The following is a 22,722-nucleotide window of genomic DNA, read 5'->3' on the forward strand; positions in this document are numbered from 1 at the left end:
TTAATGTTTCATTGTATTGCATCCTATTCATTGTATTCATCAGATTAGGAATAATGTCCCATGGTGGGATAAAACATTTCAGAGGGTCACATCTAGCCCTGGGCCTGTAGTTTGCCCATAACTACTCTAGAACATTATTTCTTGTGACTTCTCTATCTATATGGAAACATCATTCTTGCAGTTGCCCAGGGTTTGCAAACTAGGGATAATATTTTAATCTGCTCTCTCATCTTAGTCCTATTTAATTTCTGAGTCCTGTTGAATCCAACTCCTCAACATTTGTTCCCATATTTCCATTCACCCAATACTTACACAAGCTCCAGCATATATTCCCTTTTACCAAGACTGTTACAAAAACCTTAAACTTAGTCTTTTCCTGTTATCTTCTCCAGTCCATGCTCCACATAGCTGACAAACTTATGTTCCTAAACAGTAAGACAATAAGAATATAAGTGCCTACTCTGTGCCAGACACTCATTAATGTATTGAGATATAAAAAAGGGGGAGATGATTACTTACTGCTAAGGTACTAATAATTAAAGAGGAGAGACAGCAAGAAACCAAATATGTACTGACTCACAATATATAAGATAAACAGAAAATAATTAAGAAGGAAAACCTTAGAATTAAGAGTTGTGAATTGATTCAACCATTCTGGAGGGCAATTTGGAATTATTCTAAAAGGGCTGTAAAAGAATGCATATCTTTTGACCCAGTAATACCGGTACTAGGTCTTTATCCCAAAGATATAAAAAAAATGGGAAAGGACCTGTTTGTATAAAAATATTTATAGCTTCTCTCTTTTTTTTGACAAAGAATTGGAAACTAAAGGGATGTCCCTCAATTGGGGAATGGCTGAACAAATTTCATATGATGATTTCATTTTTTGCATAGGATGATTTCAGAAACAACTGGAAAGACCTACATGAATTGATGCAGAGTGAAATAAGTAGAAAGAGAAGTAACTACAATATTGTAGAACTATCAAATGTGATAGAATTATCTACTCTCAGCAATAAAATGATCCAGGATGATTGTGAGGGACTTATGAAAAAGAATGCTAGCTACCTCTAGAGAAAGAACTGTTGGAGTAAGAATGTAGATGGAAACAAATGATTTATCAGTTTTTTTATCTGGATATATGATTTGTGGTTTTGGTTTTATAAAATTATTCACTTACAAAAATGAATAATATGAAAAATTTTTGTATAATACATATGTAACTCAGAAAAAAATAAAATAAAAAATTCTATTATTTTTTGAAAGATGTATTCAAAAAGATAAACTCTCCATCTTTTCCATTTGGCTTTGTTATTCTGGACTCTAAATATGTTTTTAGCTACTTAGATGTTTTTGGTTGTAGAATTAAAGTATCTTTGTCTATAGATCTCTAACATGTGTTTGTACACTATCCTTGGATGTGAGGCAACAAGGATATATGACCCACAAACAAAAGTCTAGGATGTGGTAGTTATTTAATAATGTTTCATGGAATTAAGTAAACTAATATGGAATTAAGTAGACTAATAAACATGGCCACATCTTCAAGTCTGGACAATTTCCATGATGTGACCATATGAAAATCATTAAACTTTTCCAGTACTCCAGGGCATGGATACATGAGAACTGAGAAAACCATAAATTTTCTTTCTAGTACAAAGCAATATAGATAACATGAACAAGCCAAAAATGATTCTACTTTCCAGATAAGCAAGTAACATTATTCTTTGTTTGTGATCTCAAGATCACAGATATGGAGACCAACCAGCTCAGTCTCAAAAATCAATTGCTATCTTTATTCTAGAGATGAATGAGGTAATATATGGGCCAAGTAGTGAACTCTCTCAAATTGAAATGCTATAAAATTATTCTAAGAAGGCCATTAGATGATAGGTTTTAGTTATGACCAATGTCAGAGATGCTTTTTCTGCAATCTGAGAAATAAATAACTGTCAAAAATATTAATCTTTAATGACTCAGTTATTTAGGTAAAGTGTATCATGTGTCTTTGCTATGGGGACAAACGTTGAGGTATTTCATAGACTGACTTAAAAATGATGCACATTGTTGAGACCAGCATGACATAAAGGGCATGTAGATTCCTAACCTGTGGGGGAGGTCACAGACACTAAATATGGAATGAGGGAGAGAAAGGAAAGGATGAAAAAAAGATTTTGGAAAAAGTCTTATGATCTCTACATTTTGGGGGCCTTAAGCTTGAACTTTTATTTGCAAGTCAACCCATTATCTTACTAATATTGGTCATGAGCATTACAATGGTTCACATCAAGGTTACAAGTCCTGTGCTAGCAAAGACTAGATAAAACTTTTGATACAGGGTATTCACCCATTATTCTTGTGATCATAGTAATATGGAGTGAGGGATAGAGACAATTCTTTGAAACTGTGATGTTGCATGAGCCTCACTGAGCTCCAAGTAAAATGTCGTATCTCTATTGTCCCTTCTTTGCTGTAAAGTCTGTGTGATATGTTGATTATGAGACTGCTTGTAATGTTGATATGGAGAGCTAGAGTGGGCCCCTTTTGAGAAAGTCAAATTAAGCCTGCTACTGCCTCATGAATTTACCATTGATTCCCAATCATTTCTTTAATTGAAGGTTTCAGTACTGATTGAACTTGTGAATTCCCAATAAGGTCCCAAGTTGCCTTTGCAATGATTTTTTTGCTTTAACTATCCCTTGACCATTGCCATAAGGATCAGCTTTGATCATATTTTTTATCTCAGAGTTGATCTGTGCTGATCTCCCCTTCACACGTGAGAATAGAAGAAAAAATACTGTTATCCTTTCCACATTGTGGGGCTAGGAACTGGAGACTCCCATTTGGAATATCCCCATAAAAGTTTTTTTGCTGTCTCTTTGCATCAAATAAATCTAAATTCTTTTTTTTTTTCTTTTACATGGTATTTATAGTGCCTTATTTTAAATTTCAGGTTAATTTCTTTGTTTCTCAACATTTTCTATATTCTCAGCTGACCTTTATGGGTCATCTGTGACTCCTTCAAAACTCTGAAAAAATTCTCATTTAATTTCTCATGCCAACAGTTTCTATTGAAACTCTGATGAGCAAAGTTGGATTGTGGAATGGATAAGTATATATCTCTCTGATGGAGAGAATCCACATCAGGATTGACACAGATGATGGATACAAACACTTGTAATTTCCCTGAGGTGATTTTTAGAAGTCATTAAAACCCTCCCACACTTCAGGGATAATTTCTCAGAGGGACCTAGAAATCTATAAATGCTCCTTTCATCAGCTGGGAGAAGGAATAATATAATCAAGCCCAAACAGATGTGACATTCCAGGTAAGCAGGTAACACTATTCTTTGTCTTCAGAACAATCCTATAAATGCTAAGAATTTCCCAGACTCACTAGCTTCAGATTTAGGACTATATAATAGATCCCTAAATCTCTACATTTAACAGATGTCAATAGCTACTACATAAGGAAAATTTAAAAAATATATAGATTTTTGAGGAAACAAATGATATAGAATTTATTAAAATAGAAACAGGAAGATGAGTCAGAAAAGCTCATGAAATGTTTCACTCTAAAAATTCCCAGGAATATTTTGGAATGTATGTGGTAAAGTCAGTGGAGGAGAAATTGAACAACTTACAACATAGTGGAGAGGGGATTATACTTTGATTAAAGGAGACCTAGGTTTAACTTAATACCTCAAAAACTCCTGGGGAACATGTTTTGGGGAGCAAAGTGTAAAATATAAGAAAAATATGAGGAGGGTAGGTCATACAGGACTTTTAATGTCCAAGAGAGGATTTTCTATTTGATCTTTTTAAAACAATTAGAATCATTATAATCAATATTGTATTGATTCCAAGGCAGAAGACTGGTAAGTGGTAGGTAAAGGGGGTTAAGTGACTTGTCCAGGGTCACACAGCTTCGAAGTGAACCTAGGATCTCCTGTCTCTAGGCCTGCCTCTCATTCACAGAGGTACCCAGCTGCTCCCTTTTCTATTTGATCTTAAAAGGAGTAGTGAGATAATGGAGCTTATTAAATAAGGAGTGACAAGTTCAAAACTCTTTGGTGGGTGAATGGAAGATAGATTGCATTATGGAGAGATTTGAAAGAAGCAGACTCACCCAAATACTATTGTGTTATTTAGATACTTTGTGATCACGGATTGCTCTAGATCTATGACAGAGTCAAAGGATAGAAGGGGACATATTAAAGAGATATTGCAAAGGTGGACTTGATAGGCAACAGGTATTGTCATGGAAGAATTTGATATTATCTCATTCAGGAGGCTGTCCACTTAAAGAATTATAAAACACTGAGAACCTTTAAAAATAGCAGAATTTATTGAGTGAATGGCCAGGAGGCAGATGTCTCCTTTGGGAAGAAGGGGTCCAGGATTTTTATACCTTAAAGGAACAGAAATTACATTGAGCAGGAAAGGAAGGTGAAGAAAGGGACAAACAAGGAAGATTAGGTGACATTCCCCTGTATGGTGCATTGGTGTCTGTGATAGAAGCACAGGCATAATTTATTCATGATATATTGAATCCCAATCATAAATCATACCTTAGGCTAAGCATTGGACTAAATGTTTACAGATATTTTACCATTTGATGCTAACAACATCCCTGGGAAGTAAGTGCTATTACCTATTTAGTGTATCTGGCATTTACTTAAATGTAATTCCTATTTGAGGCTATCATAACAAAGATCAGTGGAACATGAATTGCATAAGGAATAAGCAAGGAGACTGACCAAGTAGACTATAGGACTCAACTACTTAAATAATCAGGAAAAATCTTCCATTACTTTCTGCTATTGTCATTGGAATATTTGCTGTTTGAGGAGTCATAGTTGCACAACCATTCCTGGCCCTTTAGAGTCAAGGTTTCCATGTAGAGGTGATTGAATGTACCTTTGGTCTGAAGAACACTTGGGCTCAGAAAAAAAAAAAGGCTCACAAACCTGTGAACAATCTCTGACATCTACCACCAATAGAGCATAATCAAGGACCTCTAAGCAGTGGAAAGAGACTAGGAGAGAAGCAAAGGATGTAAAATGCTGAAAGGCATATGAGCAGAAGAGTAGCCCAACTAATTAGAATACAATTATGCCACCAGTAAGATAAGTGGATTCACTGTTTTAGTAGAAGCTGTAGCACTTTAGTGACTGCTCCTTGCTTATCAGCCTGTTGTCTCTTTGCTTATAAATTTGAAAGTAACTGGTCATGCAGGGGAAGGAAAATATCTATAAGAAGGATTCAGGCTGTACACTCTGGAAATGGGAGATATGATTAAGATTCTGATCAAGAAATATGTGATAAGGCAAGCTAAAGAATCAGAAAATGTTAATCAGGAAATGAAGCAGTTTCTAGAAAGAATAAAGGTACAGTCTAGGAAAGGAAGTGAGTAATTTTTGTCACAACGGCTTCGTACTCATGAGCCGCAGGTAGATCTGTGACAAAATTTAACAGCATGACTAATAATATTAGTGACGAAGCCTGGATTTCCCAGAGCAAATTATTTGCTGAGCATATAACTTATATCATCTAATTTCTATGACATCACATGAAAGGGAGATACTTCAGGTGTGAATATCCCATTTCAAAGTTCAGGAAAGTGGGGCCATGTATGGAGGGAGACAAATGATCACTAGGTGCAAGAAGAATGTTATTTGCCTTGACTTCAACTATATAAGCAAAGATGTTAAAAAATTAAATATTTTCAGAGTATACGAATTGCTCATTCAGTCTTAAGAAAGTCCTTAAATCACCTTACTTATGTTCTCCATCTCCAGTGTCCACAAGGGCCTTTATTCTTCTAAAATTCAACAGCTGTCTCTGAAGCCCTTTTGCCACTTTCCCTTTGTACAGACTATTTTCTGCATCTGTAATGTAACCCCTTCCTTTTTCTTCCCCATAGAATATCTGACTTTTTTCAAAGTATGTTTAACTACCATGATCCCAGAAATCATCCTTCTCTTACTCCATTATCTAGTGTTCCCCATCTTCTTAATTTTATCTTTTCTACTTCTTATATTTATTTAATTTTCAGTGAGGATTTTCTGATGTTTTCCAGGAAAAAAATGGAATATAAGATCCTTGAATAAAGTTTATTTCTGTGTATTTTTATCTTAGAACCTGGCATTTTATCTTGTATTTAGTAGATCTTTGGAAATTCATTTGATTAAAAAATAAATTAATGAATTAATACATCTCTTAATTGTGAATCAAATAAACCTTTTTTTATACTAATCCTTCTTGACCTCTAGTCTTTAATTCAATTGATCACCTTTTCTCATTTCACTGTATTCTTATGACACTTCTCTATATTAGTTCTCCTATAGATATGACCACTCCTACTAAGTATCTTTTGCTAGTTCTTTGTCCTTTTCATATCCAAACTTTATCTGTAAATAATTATTGGTATATTTTCTCCCAGTTTAGAATGATCTCATCAAGAATATGGATTATCTTTCACCTCAGAAACTTTGTAGTTGTGTGACCCTGGTTAAGTCACTTAACCCCAATTTCCTAGCCCTTACTGCTTTTCTCACTTGAAAGTGATACTCAATAACAATTCTAACACAAAAGGTAAGGGTCAAGAAAAACTTAGAATCTTTTATGGGGCCCTTTCCAAGTACATGCTGCTACTAATACTTTCTGCTATGATGTTATATTCTATTTACTTTGAATGGACTTTTTGCACATAGTTATGCTATCACTTCTTTGAGGACTATTCTTTTACCTTCATTTTTCCCAAGAGGAGCATAGTGCTATTATAGGAAAATTATAAATATAGGTATAGAATTAAGATAAGGCAGAAAAGATGACACCTTGAAGCAAACCTTGAACTGGAGGTATAAACATTCTACAATGTAATGAAGTCTGAGGTTTGAAGGAAAGGAGAGTTTCTTGGTCAAGCTGAGGGAAGGAGGTTGTTGTGTGGTCCAGCTTTGCTGAGTATCTAAGGAGCTAAGAAGTTGGGTTTACAGAGAAGAAACCATCTATCCACTATCTCAGCCTACATAGAGATAAGGTTCAGTCCAACTGCTGGTGGACAGCAGAATAATCTGCCTTTACTCCCTAGAGCTTTTGTGGACTTAACTAGCTGTGTAAGGATTTTAACGTAGTTCCTGTGTCACCTTGGAGCACCATGAGAATCCCAACTCTCCAGGCCTCTCCAGCTGTCTATAGCTTAGAATATGCAGTTGGGCTATTTCCTCGTATTAGAAAACCCTTCTTACCCACTTTCCTTATTTAACAACAATGAACCTATTTATTAATACTTGAGACTCCTCTAAGCCATCAAGATCCCACTACTTGGAGTTACTCAACCTCATTGGCATCCCTGGCTGATAGGTGGTCAGTTTAACTGACAAACTGCCATTCCCCAGTCATCACATCCATGTTTGGTTATTCTGTGTTTACCTGTCATTCTTTCCCCTTGTGAGGTGTGGGAGTGTTCCCAGTTTGTCTCATTTCCTTACTGGCACCTAGTTATTTCCCAATCTACTTATTTCTTTTCTTCAGTGTCTGGCCCATAGCAAGTAGTTAATAAGTAAATGCTTGTTGTATGAGATTATCTCCCTGTAGCCATTCTCTTACCCTGTATCTGTATTCTAGCTGTGGATATATATTTCCTAAACTCTCACAATAGAGAGTTCATAATTCTTAGTTCAGAGTGTGGGAAGAGACCAATGGCCCTTAGACTACAGGACATTCAAACCCATAGATGAACAGATAGAGAGCAAATGCTTAAGGATCCTTAAGTATTAAAAAAATAAGATGTTAGGAAACCCTTTTGGGCAAAGATCTGGTTTCATTAAGACAGAGTAATCTCATGGCTAGTGATCTGTAAGTTTCCTCCCAGTTCAAAATCTGAGACCCAGACCATTGACAATCATAGATTTTTAAAGGCATAAAGGAATTTACAGAGTGGGAGTTGAAGACTTAAAAGGGTCACTCTTGAAATGAGCAGTAGTGACCCACTTCCAAACATGGCAGCTCTTTTCTGGATCTGCCAGATCCAGAAGAAACCAAGAATTTCTGAGAAGCTGTACACAGACTCTATAAACTTTGGGTTAATTTCTAGTCCTATTAGCCTGTTACATAAATTAGTCTGATGTGAAAGACCTTATAAAATAGATTCACATATCAGTAACTCACTTGTGAATAGTATGGTAACACACTTAAAGTTACTCTAACAATACCCACCCTTGAAATTATAACTCAGGCATTTTCCTTGGATGACATTTTTAATCTCGTTACATTAACAAATTTTTGCCTAGAAATAAAATCTTACTACAAATTACACTGTTACAATTTCCAACTATTAATTTTAAAATCATATCCCAAACATTGATTAAGCTATTAATGATTAATTTTCTGGTTACACTATTATTTTATAAAAGGTTTGTTGATACATTTTGTTTTTATATTACATATATTTACATATTTACTCCCATTTAATGAGATCACTTGTAAGAAAGCAAAAGAAGGAAAACTAATAATATAGGGACCTTTTCTGAAAGGGCATGAAATGTTTTTCATGTGAAGCATCCCCTCCAACCTCTCTATTTTTTAAATGATCAGAAAGCCATTTTATCTCCTTCTAATCCCTCATCCCATTCCAAAAAAGAAAAAGAAAAGAATCAAAAGGAAAAGGAAAAGAAAAACAAATATTTTATAATAAATGTGCATCATATTTAAGCTGAATTAACTCTTTCAATGGTAGTACCTCATCACTGGTCCTGTAGAATCATGAATGGTCATATTCATCAGAATTCTTATAATATTCAAAGCATGGTGTTTTATTCAGTGCTGTAGACTATTCTTGTTTTTTAATTACATCTATTGGGGGATTGTGTAGATTCTTCTCTGTGTGTAATATTGATTAAACATTTAGAATCAGATAAATCTACAGAAATCATCACTGATTTCAAAGGCAACATCTTGGCAGCAACTTCCCAATGATAATGAATCATTTTAAAATAAAGTTCTTCTAACCCTCTGGATTTTAAAAATCCTTACAAGGATTGAGAAACCTATAAAATCTGTACCTAGCACTTAGTTATAAGAATTGTTTGGGCAATCAGCCTTAGTGGCTATTTCCCAGTTAAGCAAATGCCAGTATTCTTCTTGATCACCTCAGTCCTATACTTCATCTCTGGGATTTCCCCAAGGACCACTAGCTTCAAGATAATGACTGCTTGTTTCAGATATGACAGATAGAAGTGAGATAGCTCAATTTTTAAAGATCAGACAATATAGCAGTTGTTTAAATATCATAAATGTTACAGAAACCAGGAGAAAAACACAAGTCCTATTCCCATCATGTGAATATAACAATATAATTCAGAAGAAATCAGTTTTAAAAAACACAGTACTACCTCCCATTTTCATATGTTAAGATTCCAAATAATGGGATTCCTTGGTATCCTTTCCTCCTTTAGTCCTAAATCTCATCATAAATTCCTGACTTCAATGAAACTATTCCTTTAGAGGTCACGAAAGAGTTCTTTATTGCTTTAATGTACTGATACTTTTCTTAGTCTTATCCTGCTTTTCTTCTCTTTGTAGTCTTTGGCACAATTGATCATCCTCCCTCTCAGATATTCTCTGCTCTCTATGATTTGGGTAACAAAGTTCTTTCTTATCTTTTTTTTCCTTTTGGTCTTTGTCATGGGCTTATTCTTCTTAGACTCCTTTAAAGAATTATCTCCCATATTCTAACCTCCTTATAAGTTCACCTGACCTATTCAAACTCCTTTTCTATTGTTCTGATTTGGTGATCTTGTCAGTTCCATTTGTTGCATCTATAATCTCTAAAGTCTACTTTTCCTACTTCATTTGGGCGATGCATAGGCATCTTATACTCAACATGTCAAGAACATAGTTGATCTTTCCCCCTAAACATATTCCTCTGATTGCCACTGAGAACACCGTAACTTCCAAAATTAAAATTCATTTTCATCAATCCATATATCCAATTAGTTGCCAAGTCTTATTGAAGAGATTATGTTTTCTCAATCATTTTCTGCAACTAACTGAATCTAATCCTTTTTCTCCTTTTACTCGGATATCCTAGTAATTGATTAACCAGCATCTAAATTTAGGTAATCACCACTGATATTAAGATATTATATTTATATTTAAAGTGCTTTATTCAGACAAGTATTGGAAGTCATCCAAAGTATTATGGGAAGTAATTTTTAAAAAACTATCACATATTACTCTATGTCATTCACACTATGTTCTTGACCAATTATCTTACTTAGCAGTTTTCATCACTTGTCAGAGTTCATTTTTCATCCACTAAAAGTTCTCCCTATTCACTTCTATATGTTTGAAATATTAGTTACCTTCAAGGATCAATTAAATTACAGAATCCTTAATTCAAGTCTAATATGATTAGTTGTTTCTTTTATAATTATATTCTACTATAGTCCTAATGTTCTGAAACAAATGAACAAATTCTTTTGACCCTTTCGACCTTTAATTTTTTCCATGTATTAATTTTTTTCAATATTTTCTGATTATGTGTAAATATTTTAATATTAAAATTTTAAAACTTTGTGTTCCAAATTCTCTTCTGCTTTCCCACCTTTTCCTCCAAATGAGGTGAGAATTTTGATTTTGATTAGCCATATAAAGTCATGCAAAATATATTTCCATATCTGTCATACAAATAAAAACATACACACATAATCCAGAAAAATAGAGAGAGTAAAACATATTCTTCATTTTATATTCAAAGTTATCAGTTTTATCTCTATAGATAGCATTTTTCATCATGGGTCTTTTGGAATTGTCTTTGATCATTGTCTTTATCAGAGAAGCTAAGTCTTTCATAGTTGACAATCCTTAAAATATTGCTGTTTTGTGTAGAATATTCTCGTGCTTCTACTCACTTTACTTTGCTTGAGTTCATATATAAGTCTTCCCAGGCTTTTCTGAAAACATTCTTTTCATCATTTCTTTCTTTTCTCTTTTTTCCTTCTTATTGCCATTTATTGTAGCACAAAAGTATTTTTTAACTCTAGCTGAATTATAGGTTTTTTTTCTTTCTTTTTTTCTCCAGCTCTTTACCTTACTCCTTGTGTGCCTACTTGCTTTAAATGAGTTTCTTATAGATAGCATATGTGTGATTCTGACTTTTAATCCACTGTGCTATCCTTTTATATTTTATGGGTGAGTTCAGCCCTTTTGCATTCAGAATCATGACTATTAACTGTTTCCTCTTGTTTATCTTTATCTTCCTTTCCTTTCAGGCTTTTCCTATCCTCTATTCTTTTGTCTACCAACCCGGTCCAGTTCTCCTTTGCTTTTGTCTGTCCCTTACCTATTTTTTGTTGTTGTTTGATCTCATCTTCTTACTTCCTTATTGAATAAGATAGATTTCTATGCCTGAATGTGGATGTTATTCTCAATTTATACTAATTTCAATGAGATTAAGATTCAAGCATTGCCTGTTATCCTCTCATTTTCACTTCTATTATATAATTTTATGCCTCTTCATCTGAAACAATTTACTCCCAACTCTCTCTCTTTTTCTTTTTTTCACAATATATTACTTTTTCATATCTCATGATTAAAAAATAATTGCCTATTACATTCAATTTGCTTCCTGGTTTCTGTCTATATGCGCTTCTATATATTGTCCTAATAGTGGTAAAGTTCTAGAGTATCTTCAGTACTTTAAACATCTTAAGTACTTTAGGTATCTTAGATGCTTCATTTATCACAGATATTTTAAGCATCTTAATTATCACCTTCTTAGTAATATAATCATTTTAACACTATTGTTTTTGAAGAGTATCTTAAAGTATCTTCAATATTTAAGAATCGTAGTTATCATTTCCCCATGCAAAATATATAATCAATTTAACCTCTTATTTCCCTTGATTTAAACATATTAAGTCTTTTAGGTATCTCTTGTAATAGAGAAATCTTAAATATATTAGTGCCACTTTTTAGTGAAGGGATCTGATTAGTTTAATCCCACTGATCCCTGGAGTTTTGTTGTTTTGTTTGTTTATTTGCTTGCCTGCTTTACTTTTTCTGATTGTTTTTAACATCAGACTGAATTATTGAATGTTTTTTTAGCTCTGCCTGTTTTTTCAGGAATATCTGAAATTCCTCTATTTTATTAATTCTCCATTTTTCCCATAGAGTAGTATACTGAGTTTATGGAGTAGGTGATTTATGGTTATAGGCCTAGATCCCTCACCTTTCAGTATATCATAACCCATTGTTGCTAATATATTAATGTAGAAACTTCTAGATTCTGTGTAAGCATGATTATGATTTCACATTTTTTTTTAATTTTAGGTAATTTTTTTTCAATTTCTATTTTCTCTTCTTATTCAGGAACATTAATTCAGTTTTCCCTGATAATGTATTTCAATATGGTATCCAGTTCTTTCTTTGATGATGGGTTTCAGGCAATCTAATGATTCTTAAATTATCTCTTCTGGATCTTTTTTCCAAGTCACTTGTTTATTTTTCCAGTGAGAAATTTCAACTTTTCTTCTATTTGTTTATTCCTTTAAAAATTTTGTTATTGTTTCCTGCTATCTCATGAAGCTACTAGCTTCAATTTGTCCAGGTCTATTTTTTAGGCATGCATTTTCTTCTTTGAGGTTTTGTACTTTTTTAGAAAGTGATTATCGTGTTTCAGATATTGCACTCCCTTTCTTAGGAAACTGTTTTCTTCAGCAAATTTTTGTGCTAAGGTGTTATTTTTTCTTATTATTTTATTTCATAGTGCTTTCTCTAAGTTTTTTTGTATATATTTTGTGTCTCCATCCTTTTTGGATCTCTTCCAAGGGTTTATTTTGTACTTGATATCCTTTTACATTTTCCTTTGACGTTTTACTCATTTTAATTTTTTATTGCTGTCTTCTGAAACTATATTTTAATCATCTATCTTTCTGAGATATTTTAGCATCAAGATTTCTCTGTCTTTTGTTTATTTTGAGGCTACTTTTCCATTTATTTTGTCTTTATGCTGAAGTTTACCTCTGTTTTTCATGTGGAGATAATACTCTCCAAGACTTGTACTTTGCCTGGGATTTTTTTAGGTTTCTCAGCCCCAGATTGAGCACTTTACAGATTTGTCCTTAATGGTTTTCTGTGTGGAAGGCTGCAGTTCTTCAATTCAAATGTTTGGAGTTCGATTTTCACAATTCCACTGAGGCTGGACTTCATTAAGCTGACTATTTCCCACTCCTTCCTGTTCTGGATAAGTCTTTATCTCTGTTCCAGTTGGATTATGTAGGGCTCCTTTCCTTCCACTGTTCCTTGTTCTTTATTGCATTTATTTTTGCTTTTACCCTGCTCAGACTTTACCAAACCAGCTGTTCTCTTTCTCCTTTGTTTTTTAGCTATACTATATCTGAGTTCCACTGAATCTTGGTTAGTGCTCTCTCTTTAAACTCCATTGAGATGAGTCCTTCTTCCTGTGTCTCCATGTTGTTCTGGGCTGGAGCACTCTTTCACCCCTTCTTGGATTCTGTTGCTCTAATATTCTTTTTGAGGAGGTTTTATTTTTTCTATTGTCATTTTATTGTCATTTGGAAATTATTTAGAAAAGCTCCAGAATAAAAGCACCTATAATCCTTCATACTATTCTTATATTCAACCAGAAAAAAACTTCAGTCAGTGAGTAAGTGATCAGTAATATATATGAGTCCATAGACCTTCAGGTTGTATGCTGAACAATTGGGATTTTCATTAAAAATAAACTTCAGGAGGCAGATAAGTGTCTCAGTAGATTGAGAGTCAGGCCAATTGATGAGAAATCCTGTGTTCAGATTTCACCTTAGAGACTTTATAGCCTAGCCCTAACTACTTTCCTGCCTTGGAACCAATACACATTATTGTGTATTGTAAAAAATGGAAGGTAAGGGTTTAAAAAAATAAATTAAAAACAAGTTTCATTAACACAATTTCATGTCTTATTAATGAAATGTTTTTATTATAATTTCCACAGAGATAAAATGACACATATATAATCATTTGTAAAATGTAAAGTGTTATTTAAATGATATCCAATTTATTATTAATAATAATAAAGTGTAGCTTTATAATTAAGGAAGTATCCTTCCTTTTTTTTTTCTTCAGGATATTTTCTGTATCTGAAAGAAATGGAAGGAGGAAATGAAACTTCACTGACCAAAATTACTGAATTTATTTTCATGGGTGTTACAGATAGCCCAGAACTACAAGTTCCTCTGTTTCTGGTTTTCCTTCTCATCTACACTGTCACAGTGGTGGCAAACCTTGGCATGGTCATCCTAACTAAGATTGATTCTCACCTGCAAACACCCATGTATTTTTTTCTCAGGCACCTGGCACTCATTGATCTTGGTTACTCCACAGCCATTGGACCAAAAATGTTGGTCAATTTTGTAGTGGAGAAAAATATAATTTCCTACACTGGTTGTGCAATACAATTGTTTGTCTTTGTGACACTAATCATCAGTGAACTTTTTGTGCTGTCAGCCATGGCCTATGACCGTTATGTGGCTATTTGTAAGCCTCTGCTCTACACAATCATCATGTCAGACAAAGTATGCTGGGTTCTCGTGGCTATCCCCTATACCTATAGCATCTTTGTTTCCCTAACGATTGCTATTAAGATTTTTAATTCATATTTTTGTGGATCTAATGTAATTAGACATTTCTACTGTGATAATCTCCCACTCTTGTCCATGATTTGTTCTAATACCAGTGACATAGAATTAATAATTTTGTCCCTTTCTGCTCTTAATCTTTTCTCCTCTCTTCTGGTTGTCCTTGTTTCATATGTGTTTATTCTCGTGGCCATCCTCAAAATTAACTCTGCTGAGGGAAGGCTCAAAGCCTTCTCTACCTGTGGTTCTCACCTCACAGTTTTAGTTGTATTCTATGGGACTCTCACCTTCATGTACTTGCAACCCAAATCTAGTCACTCCTTTGACACAGACAAGATGGCTTCAGTGTTTTATACCTTAGTGATTCCCATGCTCAACCCTTTGATTTACAGCTTGAGAAACAAAGAAGTGAAAGCTGCCTTACAAAGAACCCTGAAAAATAGACAAAAAATTTTTATTTGATGTTCAATAAGCCAAATGTTTTTAATTGGTCATGAAAAGTTTTAAAACATTTTCCTTTTTTTCTTACTTAACGTAAGTTCAATTCTTATTTCCTTTATTGAAAGCCTCATTCAACTGCTACCCTAGATTCCCTTCAGCCAAAGAGAACATAATTGCTCTCATCTATAGTTTCTGAGTTTGGGATAGATGTCAGGACATCATCTTTTTAAGGGACTTAGGGAAACATCTTTGCTCCTTCATACCTATTCCAGTAAAACAGTGAAGTCCCAACAAATCTAAATGATGATTTAGAAATTAAACTAGAAAATGCAATAACTTCTTCCACCCATGAACAACATTAAAAAGTCAAGCAGAAGTCTTTAACCTAGTGATCTCCAGTTCAGTCAGTCAGAGGCAGAACATATAAAGCCAGGGAGATAATGTTCAAAGGCCAGGAAAAAAAAAGTTTCTCTGAGAAATCTCTCAGAAAGTAAGAATGCAAGATGCATTTGAAGTCCTATGGAATTGAAACTGGCATCCAGTTGCAATATCAACCAATATGGTGTCACAATAATCTGATACTGACATCCAAGACCAGGGACTCTAACATTCACTTGGTTCTGACATACACAGAGAGGCCTGAAGATCTGGATCTCTAAACCAATAGCACCTGGAATTTAGAGGTAATATCAAGAACCCAGAGGACTTCTCAACCAAAATTGAAGTAGCAGAAGATTGGACCTTACACAAAGCACCAGGGAAGCAATTGACACTGGAAAGATGAATATTTTTAAACATATATATAAAAAACTCAACTGCGGTAGAGACTGGGGGAAATGAATTTTTCACAAAGACTAAAAATACCTAGAAAAATGAACTGAGGCTAAAAATGAAATAAAATTCTTTGGAAGAAAAATTAGGAAAATGGCTAATTTAGAAAAGTAGGTGATAAACTGTATCCCAAAAAATAGATTCCATGAAAACAGTCAGAAATCAGTAATTATATGAGGCAGCAGAAAATAATTAGAACAAAATCAATAATGTGAAATAGAATTAAAAAAATAATTTGTAATAAAAAAAACTGACCAGAAAAAATTAATTTAAGAATCATATCTTTTAGGGAATCTAATGATTCATAAATTAGATCTCCTTAATACTATGTTTTATTAAATTAAAATGAAAACTGAACATATAATTTAAAATAGCGGGGCAAAGTAAATATTAACTTCACTCTCCTGATACTTCCTAAAAGGAGCATTGAGAAGAAAAGTATAAGGAATATCACAAAGAAAATCCAGGACTTTCCTGTTGAAGGAAAAATACTTCAAGTATGCAGAAAGAAGTAATCCCTCAAAAATACACTCAACAAATTCCCTTTAAAAAAAGAGACCTTGGAATACAATATTCTGAAAGACAAATATATGTGTTTACGGCCTACAACAGTTTACCTGGAAAATTAACTTAATCCTATTCAGAGGGAATTAAACATTTAGTGTAAAAAAATTTTAAAAGATTCCTTATGAAAAGACCAGAACTGAGTAGGAAATTTAAATAAAAATATATGAATGAATTCAATGACAAGTATTTATTTTAGTTGATTGAATTTTTCTCCAAATTACAGATACAATTATTAATATTCACATTCTAACATTTTTCAATCCATGTTCTTTTCTTCTCCCACTTCTCCACCTTCCCCAATAGGTTGTACATGTATTATCAAACAAAACGTATCTCTATGTTTGTCAAATTGTGAAACATATATTGCTTATGCTAGAGAAAAACTCATGGAGGAAATAAAGTTAAGAATGTTATATATCAATCTTCATTTAGACTCTGTCTGGTCTTTTTATGGTAGTGGATAGTATTTTTTTAAAATCATAAGTCCCTTAGAATTTTCTTAGATCCTTGCATTACTGATACTAGTTAATTTATATTCAGTTTATTATCATACTGTATTGCTATTACTATTATTAAAATAAAAGCTTGATAAATGTCAGTTGATCTTTCTGCAAATGTGTATTTCCAAATTCTCTGATTGAACTAAACATTGTTATGCAAATGGATATTGGGGGTTACCAAAATTAGAGTCTATGTATCTCACTTTCAGAACGATATGATTATTAAAGTGTTGGCACATTCTTCACAGTAATTGATGCTCTCAAATATGGCTTTGGAAACCACTTTAAAAAGAGCCAATTACAAAATTTGGACATTGATGCATTCTGGTGGAGTTGTGAATTGATCCAACCATTCTGGATGGCAATTTTGAACTATGTCCAAAGAGTGCTAAAAGATTGCGTGCCCTTTGATCCAACAATACCACTGCTAGGTTTATACCCCAAAGAGATCATAGGGAAAAAAGCTTGTACAAAAATATTCATAGCTGTGTTCTTTGTGGTGGCAAAAAACTGGAAAACAAGGGTATGCCCTTCAATTGGAGAATGGCTGAACAAATTATGGTATATGTTGTTGATGGAATACTATTGTGCTCAAAGGAATAATGAACTGGATGAATTCCATGTGAACTGAAATGACCTCCAGGAATTGAGGCAGAGTGAAAAAGCAGAACCAGGAGAATATTATACACAGAGTCTGATATACTGTGGTAAAACTGAATGTAATGGACATCTCTACTAGCAACAATGCAATGATCCAGGACAACTTTGAGGGACTTATGAGAAAGAAGGGTATTCACATTCAGAGGAAAAACTATGGCTGTAGAAACACAGAAGAAAAACAACTGCCTGATAACATGGATTGATGGGGATATGACTGGGTATATTGATTCTAAACAAGCACCCTAGTGCAAATATCAATAATACGGAAATAGGTCTTGATCAATGGCACATGTAAAACCCATTGGAATTGTGTATTGGCTATAGGAGGGGGTGAGGGGAGGGGAGGGATAGAACATGAATCCTGTAACCATGGAAAAGTATTCTAAATTAATTAAATTAAAATTTCAAAAATTAAAATTAAAAAAAAACAGGAAGAAAGAAATAGAGCCAGTTATCTATGTACAAGATCAGACAGTAATATTTTTATATATAAAAGGGTTGACTTACTCAAACTATCTTTCCAATCTTTAGGACTAATGTTTAGATGAACTAGTACCATTAACTTTCCTGGGTCTGTCATTATGATACTGGGCTGACTATGTTGTTTTTCATTTTCATAGAACCATGACACTGAAGATGTGAACTCAGATATGAGGTCTATATCTTGTTTGATCAATGGTTTTAATAGAAAAACTTTAACATGTCTAGGGTATTCTCTTATTTCTTTTAAATGCCTAACCCAATTAGATTCTATTCCATACCAGAGATATTCTCATATTATTCAAGGTTTTTTAATCTAATGCACAATGTATATATAACTACCTATCCATTGTGTTATTGGAAGTTTTGGGGTCCTTGAACTGCATTTATCATGAGCCCATTGGCTTACTGTCATTACATGATGATGTAGACAGAAGGGCAAAATTGAGTGGCTGGCATTCTTCTTCCTCTTTGTGCTCTTTGCTCTTTATCCACCATGGAGGTGGCAGGCAAAGGTGGGCTGCTTAAACAGCTTAAGCTAGCATGACACATGGCTTCATTTTCTATCGGCTACTAATAAATCTTTTAAAACCCATAATAATTTTAAAGTTCTCCTTTTATATTAATTTTATTTCTTACACCATATTTAGTAGTTCTGGGGCAAGGACTGAAATGTTAAATGTATTCATTAATTTTAGATTAATGTCATTCCATCATTATAAAAAAGTCAAGACAATATGGAGTCTATATAGATTGAGGAAAAATTTCTGACTTGATAGTATGTACAACACCTAAATAATAAGATAGATTTTTCCAAACCTGCTAGTTTTGGTAAATTACAACCATATCTAGGAACTCAATGACTCCTTAAAAAATATAATACTTGAGTTTTTTGTAAAGAACACTCAGACTCTTCATAGATGACACCTCATCTCCTCAAAATCTTATAGATATTTAATGACTGGTGCTTTACTGTGGAGAAATTCAGGAAGAAATTTTGGGAACAAATGGGAGTTTGAAAATTATAGTTTATATAGGAGGACATGTTCAATGTTGAAAAGAGATGCAAAATAATATTATTCTAATGTTGGAACTGAAGCATATGAAAGGATCAATTATCTGGGATGTAAGAGATACAGCAGCCAGGATACTGTGCTAGCATGCTTTTCTGGAACTGAGTCTGATATGGGAACTCAAGACTTGGAATAATAAGAATGGTGCAGTACCAAAATTTGAGATTCATCTGTGATTTTTTGGCAGAAGGACAAAGGAGATAATATACACAGAAATTTTTATTAGAGACCAGAGGGGCCAATATCATCCCTGGGATGAGATACAGCACAGAGTTGATAGTGAGTCATCTTTGGTCAGTTTCTAATTAAGAAGGTATAATAGGCATCACTCAAACACACGTCTATGACAAATTAGAATATGAAACAAAATTATCAAGAATAAAATTAAAGATGTAAGTTAGAAGAGAAGAAATTAAAATTTTAAATTAAAGTTCAATGGTAAATATGGACAGAAGAAATTAATACTTATAAAATATCTTTAAATTCACTAAAATGGATAAAACTTAATACAAACAATTAATCCATTTTCAATCAAATATAGACACCAGTAAAAGTTTGTATGAGAGAAAAAATTACTAGCCTTTGTGTCTCTTTTTTTTTTCCAATATAGGTATCAGTATTGTCCTGCAATCAAGCTAGGTTTAGAGGATCATGGCATATTTCAGGAAGTAAACATCAGTCATGTAGATATAGCTATAACATAGGCCTCATTTTATTGCAGAGTTGATTATAGTCTTTAATGTTTGTATCTTTACTTGTGACTTGAGAGTGGTGAACAGGAGGATCTCCCAATCCCCTGAGAATATTATCAGCAGTACAAAGGAGGAGAAGAGTATCTAGTGTATAAATGATTCATCAGTTTTCTAGATTCAAAGTCATGAAGATCATTCACTACTGATTAATGAATAAAAATAAAATCATTAAAATAATACATAAACTATAATAACGAAGAACTGAATTTGAAACCCCACTGTTTCAAATAAAGCAGATGAAGTTAATTACTTGGTGATGAATTCCTTTTATGAAAAAAAAACTGGCAAAATTACAAAGTAGTTTGGTAGAAATAAGGTGAAGACTAGGGTGTTATATAGGGGCATTTAGATGACATAATGGATAAAGCATGAGATTTGCTGCCACAAAGACCTGAATTCAAATAAATCTTCAAATACTTACTAGCAGTGCCTCCAGGAACAAGTCATCCTCTTCCTCAGTTTCCTCATGTGTAAAATATAGATAATTATAACACCTACCTCCTAGGATTGTTGTAAGATTAAATCAGAAAATATTTGTAAAGAGTTTATCGCAGTGCCTATTAGAAAATGCCCTATTCACAATTTTACACATCATTATCATATTATGTGAAAATTTAACACTAGCTTGTAGACCTTTTTTTTTGGTACCCTAAGATCAGCGTTGGATGTTAAAGGGGAGGTTAGACTCTAAATTGGATTGGATTGGATTGATCTTAATTGGTTTATGCTATAACCTGCCTTACCCTCTGATTGAATCAAGACAGTTGGGGAGGAGACATGCAAAGGGATGATGGATGTCTCCTGACTGAATTCTGGAAGATCTGTCTCTAGTTCAGAGTGAGATTGGAGGCCATCAATCAGAGGGACTTGGCAAAAGGGATATCACTCATATAAATTTGGGTCCAGATGGGAAATTGGGTTTTTTTTGGCTAGGAACTGATGGTGATAAAGTTTTTGTGGACATAGCTCCTGAGCTAAGAGAAGAGTTGAGAAAGGAATGGCCAGACACATGTAGTCAGAAGCCTTTTTCTTTCTCTGACTAGTTTTTAAAATTATTTAAGAAAGGTGTATTTTAGATTAAATTCATATAAAATCTCCAAAACATTTTAATATTAACAGTTCTGTTCCATAGGAAATGCAAAATGGTTTTTGAGCCTAAATATAAAAAGTCATATCATTATACACAAACAGAAGAAAACAAGATCAGTTACTTACAACAAGTAAATCTGTCAACCAAGTAATTGATAACAAGTAAACATCTTGTCATATATACTGTGACAGGCACTTGGCATACAAAGGCAAGAATGAGAAAAATAAAGAAATACAGAAAGGAATGAGTATAGATCATTCAGTGCAGGTGTTCATGTGTGCCACAGCTAGGACTTGAGAATGGAACAGCATGATTCAAAGGCCAGTCTTCCATTCATTATATAATAGTCATTATATAACTGTCTTTTGATCCCAATCATAGGTGCCAAATAACTGGGTTGGAGAAAGGATAATATTTTTCTGTGCAAACTACAAGTCCCTTAACTAGGATTCAACAAAGATGGGCACACTAGACACTCCCAGTGAATGTGTATGGATGGTAATGACATTACTAGACTGAATACCTGATGGTGTTACAAGACTGATCACTGATCACTTTGAAAAGTTTGCATTTTGTATTAATAAAATTCTTTCATGGGCACAGTGGATATACTTTGAAACAATTTGTGGTTATTGATAAGGTAAATGATTTGAAAATTGGAAAATAAATGATTCTTACTATTGAAAGGGCCAGCGATCTGCATTTTGTTATCTTTATGGGAAACTATTGGGCATCTGTCTTTTGGTGAGTGTTAATTCACTGGTAAGACTTACAAGGAGGAAGAGTGTTGTTAAATAAAGTTCTATGCAGAATTGCAGACCATGTTTGGCAACCATTCTGATTATTATAAATATGTAAAGCTTTCTAATATCGTAAGTCAAAACATACAATTACTGTTGCTATTATGAGTTTTTTAATCAGCCCTCAGGGAAATGATGCTTCAATGCATATGGGAACATTTATCTGGAAATAAGCTTTATTTTTAGCAGAATAGAAAGGTTTACTATTCTTATTTGAAATATTATTTCTTAAAAATAATTACTCAGAATCAATGTGAAATGTAAGTAAACTCCACCAAACTTCTGTTATAATTATTATCATTTGAGGGAAAAAAAATCAAAACTTAGAATGAAACTAATGCTCTTACAGGACTTTTTTTTTGTTTTTAATTTCTCTTCCCTCCCATTTTTTTCTCTCCCCTTTAATGTATGTCCTCTTTTGCTTAACAAATTCTTCAAATTCAATATTTCTCAATGGCCCTTTATTAAGCAACTGATATGTACCAGTCTAAATTTTATTAGTTCTTTTATAAAACCCATGACATATTACATTCATAATCCACAAAAAATCTCCAGGGTTTTTTGTTTGTTTATTTTACAAAAGAATACCTAAAATAAATCTTTCCTATACTGTTGTGAAGCTTAAAACAATGAAATATTTTACTTTGCATTTGTCTCACTTAGATTTCTTCATATTTTTCATTTCTTCATAATGTATATCAGATTTAAAAATAAGTTCTTGGCTTCTATGGAAAAAGTGGCCTACAGACAAGACCACCTCAAAGGATTTACTCACTGACTAAGAAACTGAATGTTTAATACATATAATTTTTATTTTGTTTTGAATTTTCACTTGCTGGAAATTCTTCCAGTTTCTTCCAATTTCCATCCCAAAAACATGTGATTC

At 33.4% G+C, this 22,722-nt stretch overlaps 1 protein-coding gene across 1 annotated transcript; it reads left to right on the forward strand.

Moving 5' to 3' along the window:
* Window positions 1-14,150: 14,150 nt before the first annotated feature.
* Window positions 14,151-15,104, forward strand: LOC123251215 (olfactory receptor 8K3-like). The gene has a single exon (XM_044680421.1). It carries the CDS (start codon window positions 14,154-14,156, stop codon window positions 15,102-15,104), a length of 951 nt encoding a protein of 316 aa, XP_044536356.1. The 5' UTR covers window positions 14,151-14,153.
* Window positions 15,105-22,722: the final 7,618 nt, after the last annotated feature.

The sequence above is a fragment of the Gracilinanus agilis genome, chromosome 6, assembly GCF_016433145.1.
Source record: "Gracilinanus agilis isolate LMUSP501 chromosome 6, AgileGrace, whole genome shotgun sequence".
In the NCBI taxonomy this organism is placed as follows: domain Eukaryota; kingdom Metazoa; phylum Chordata; class Mammalia; order Didelphimorphia; family Didelphidae; genus Gracilinanus; species Gracilinanus agilis.

Bases quoted from the DNA above. Each gene is read 5' to 3' on its own strand.
- LOC123251215 (XM_044680421.1), top strand. From the start codon at position 14,154: ATGGAAGGAGGAAATGAAACTTCACTGACCAAAATTACTGAATTTATT.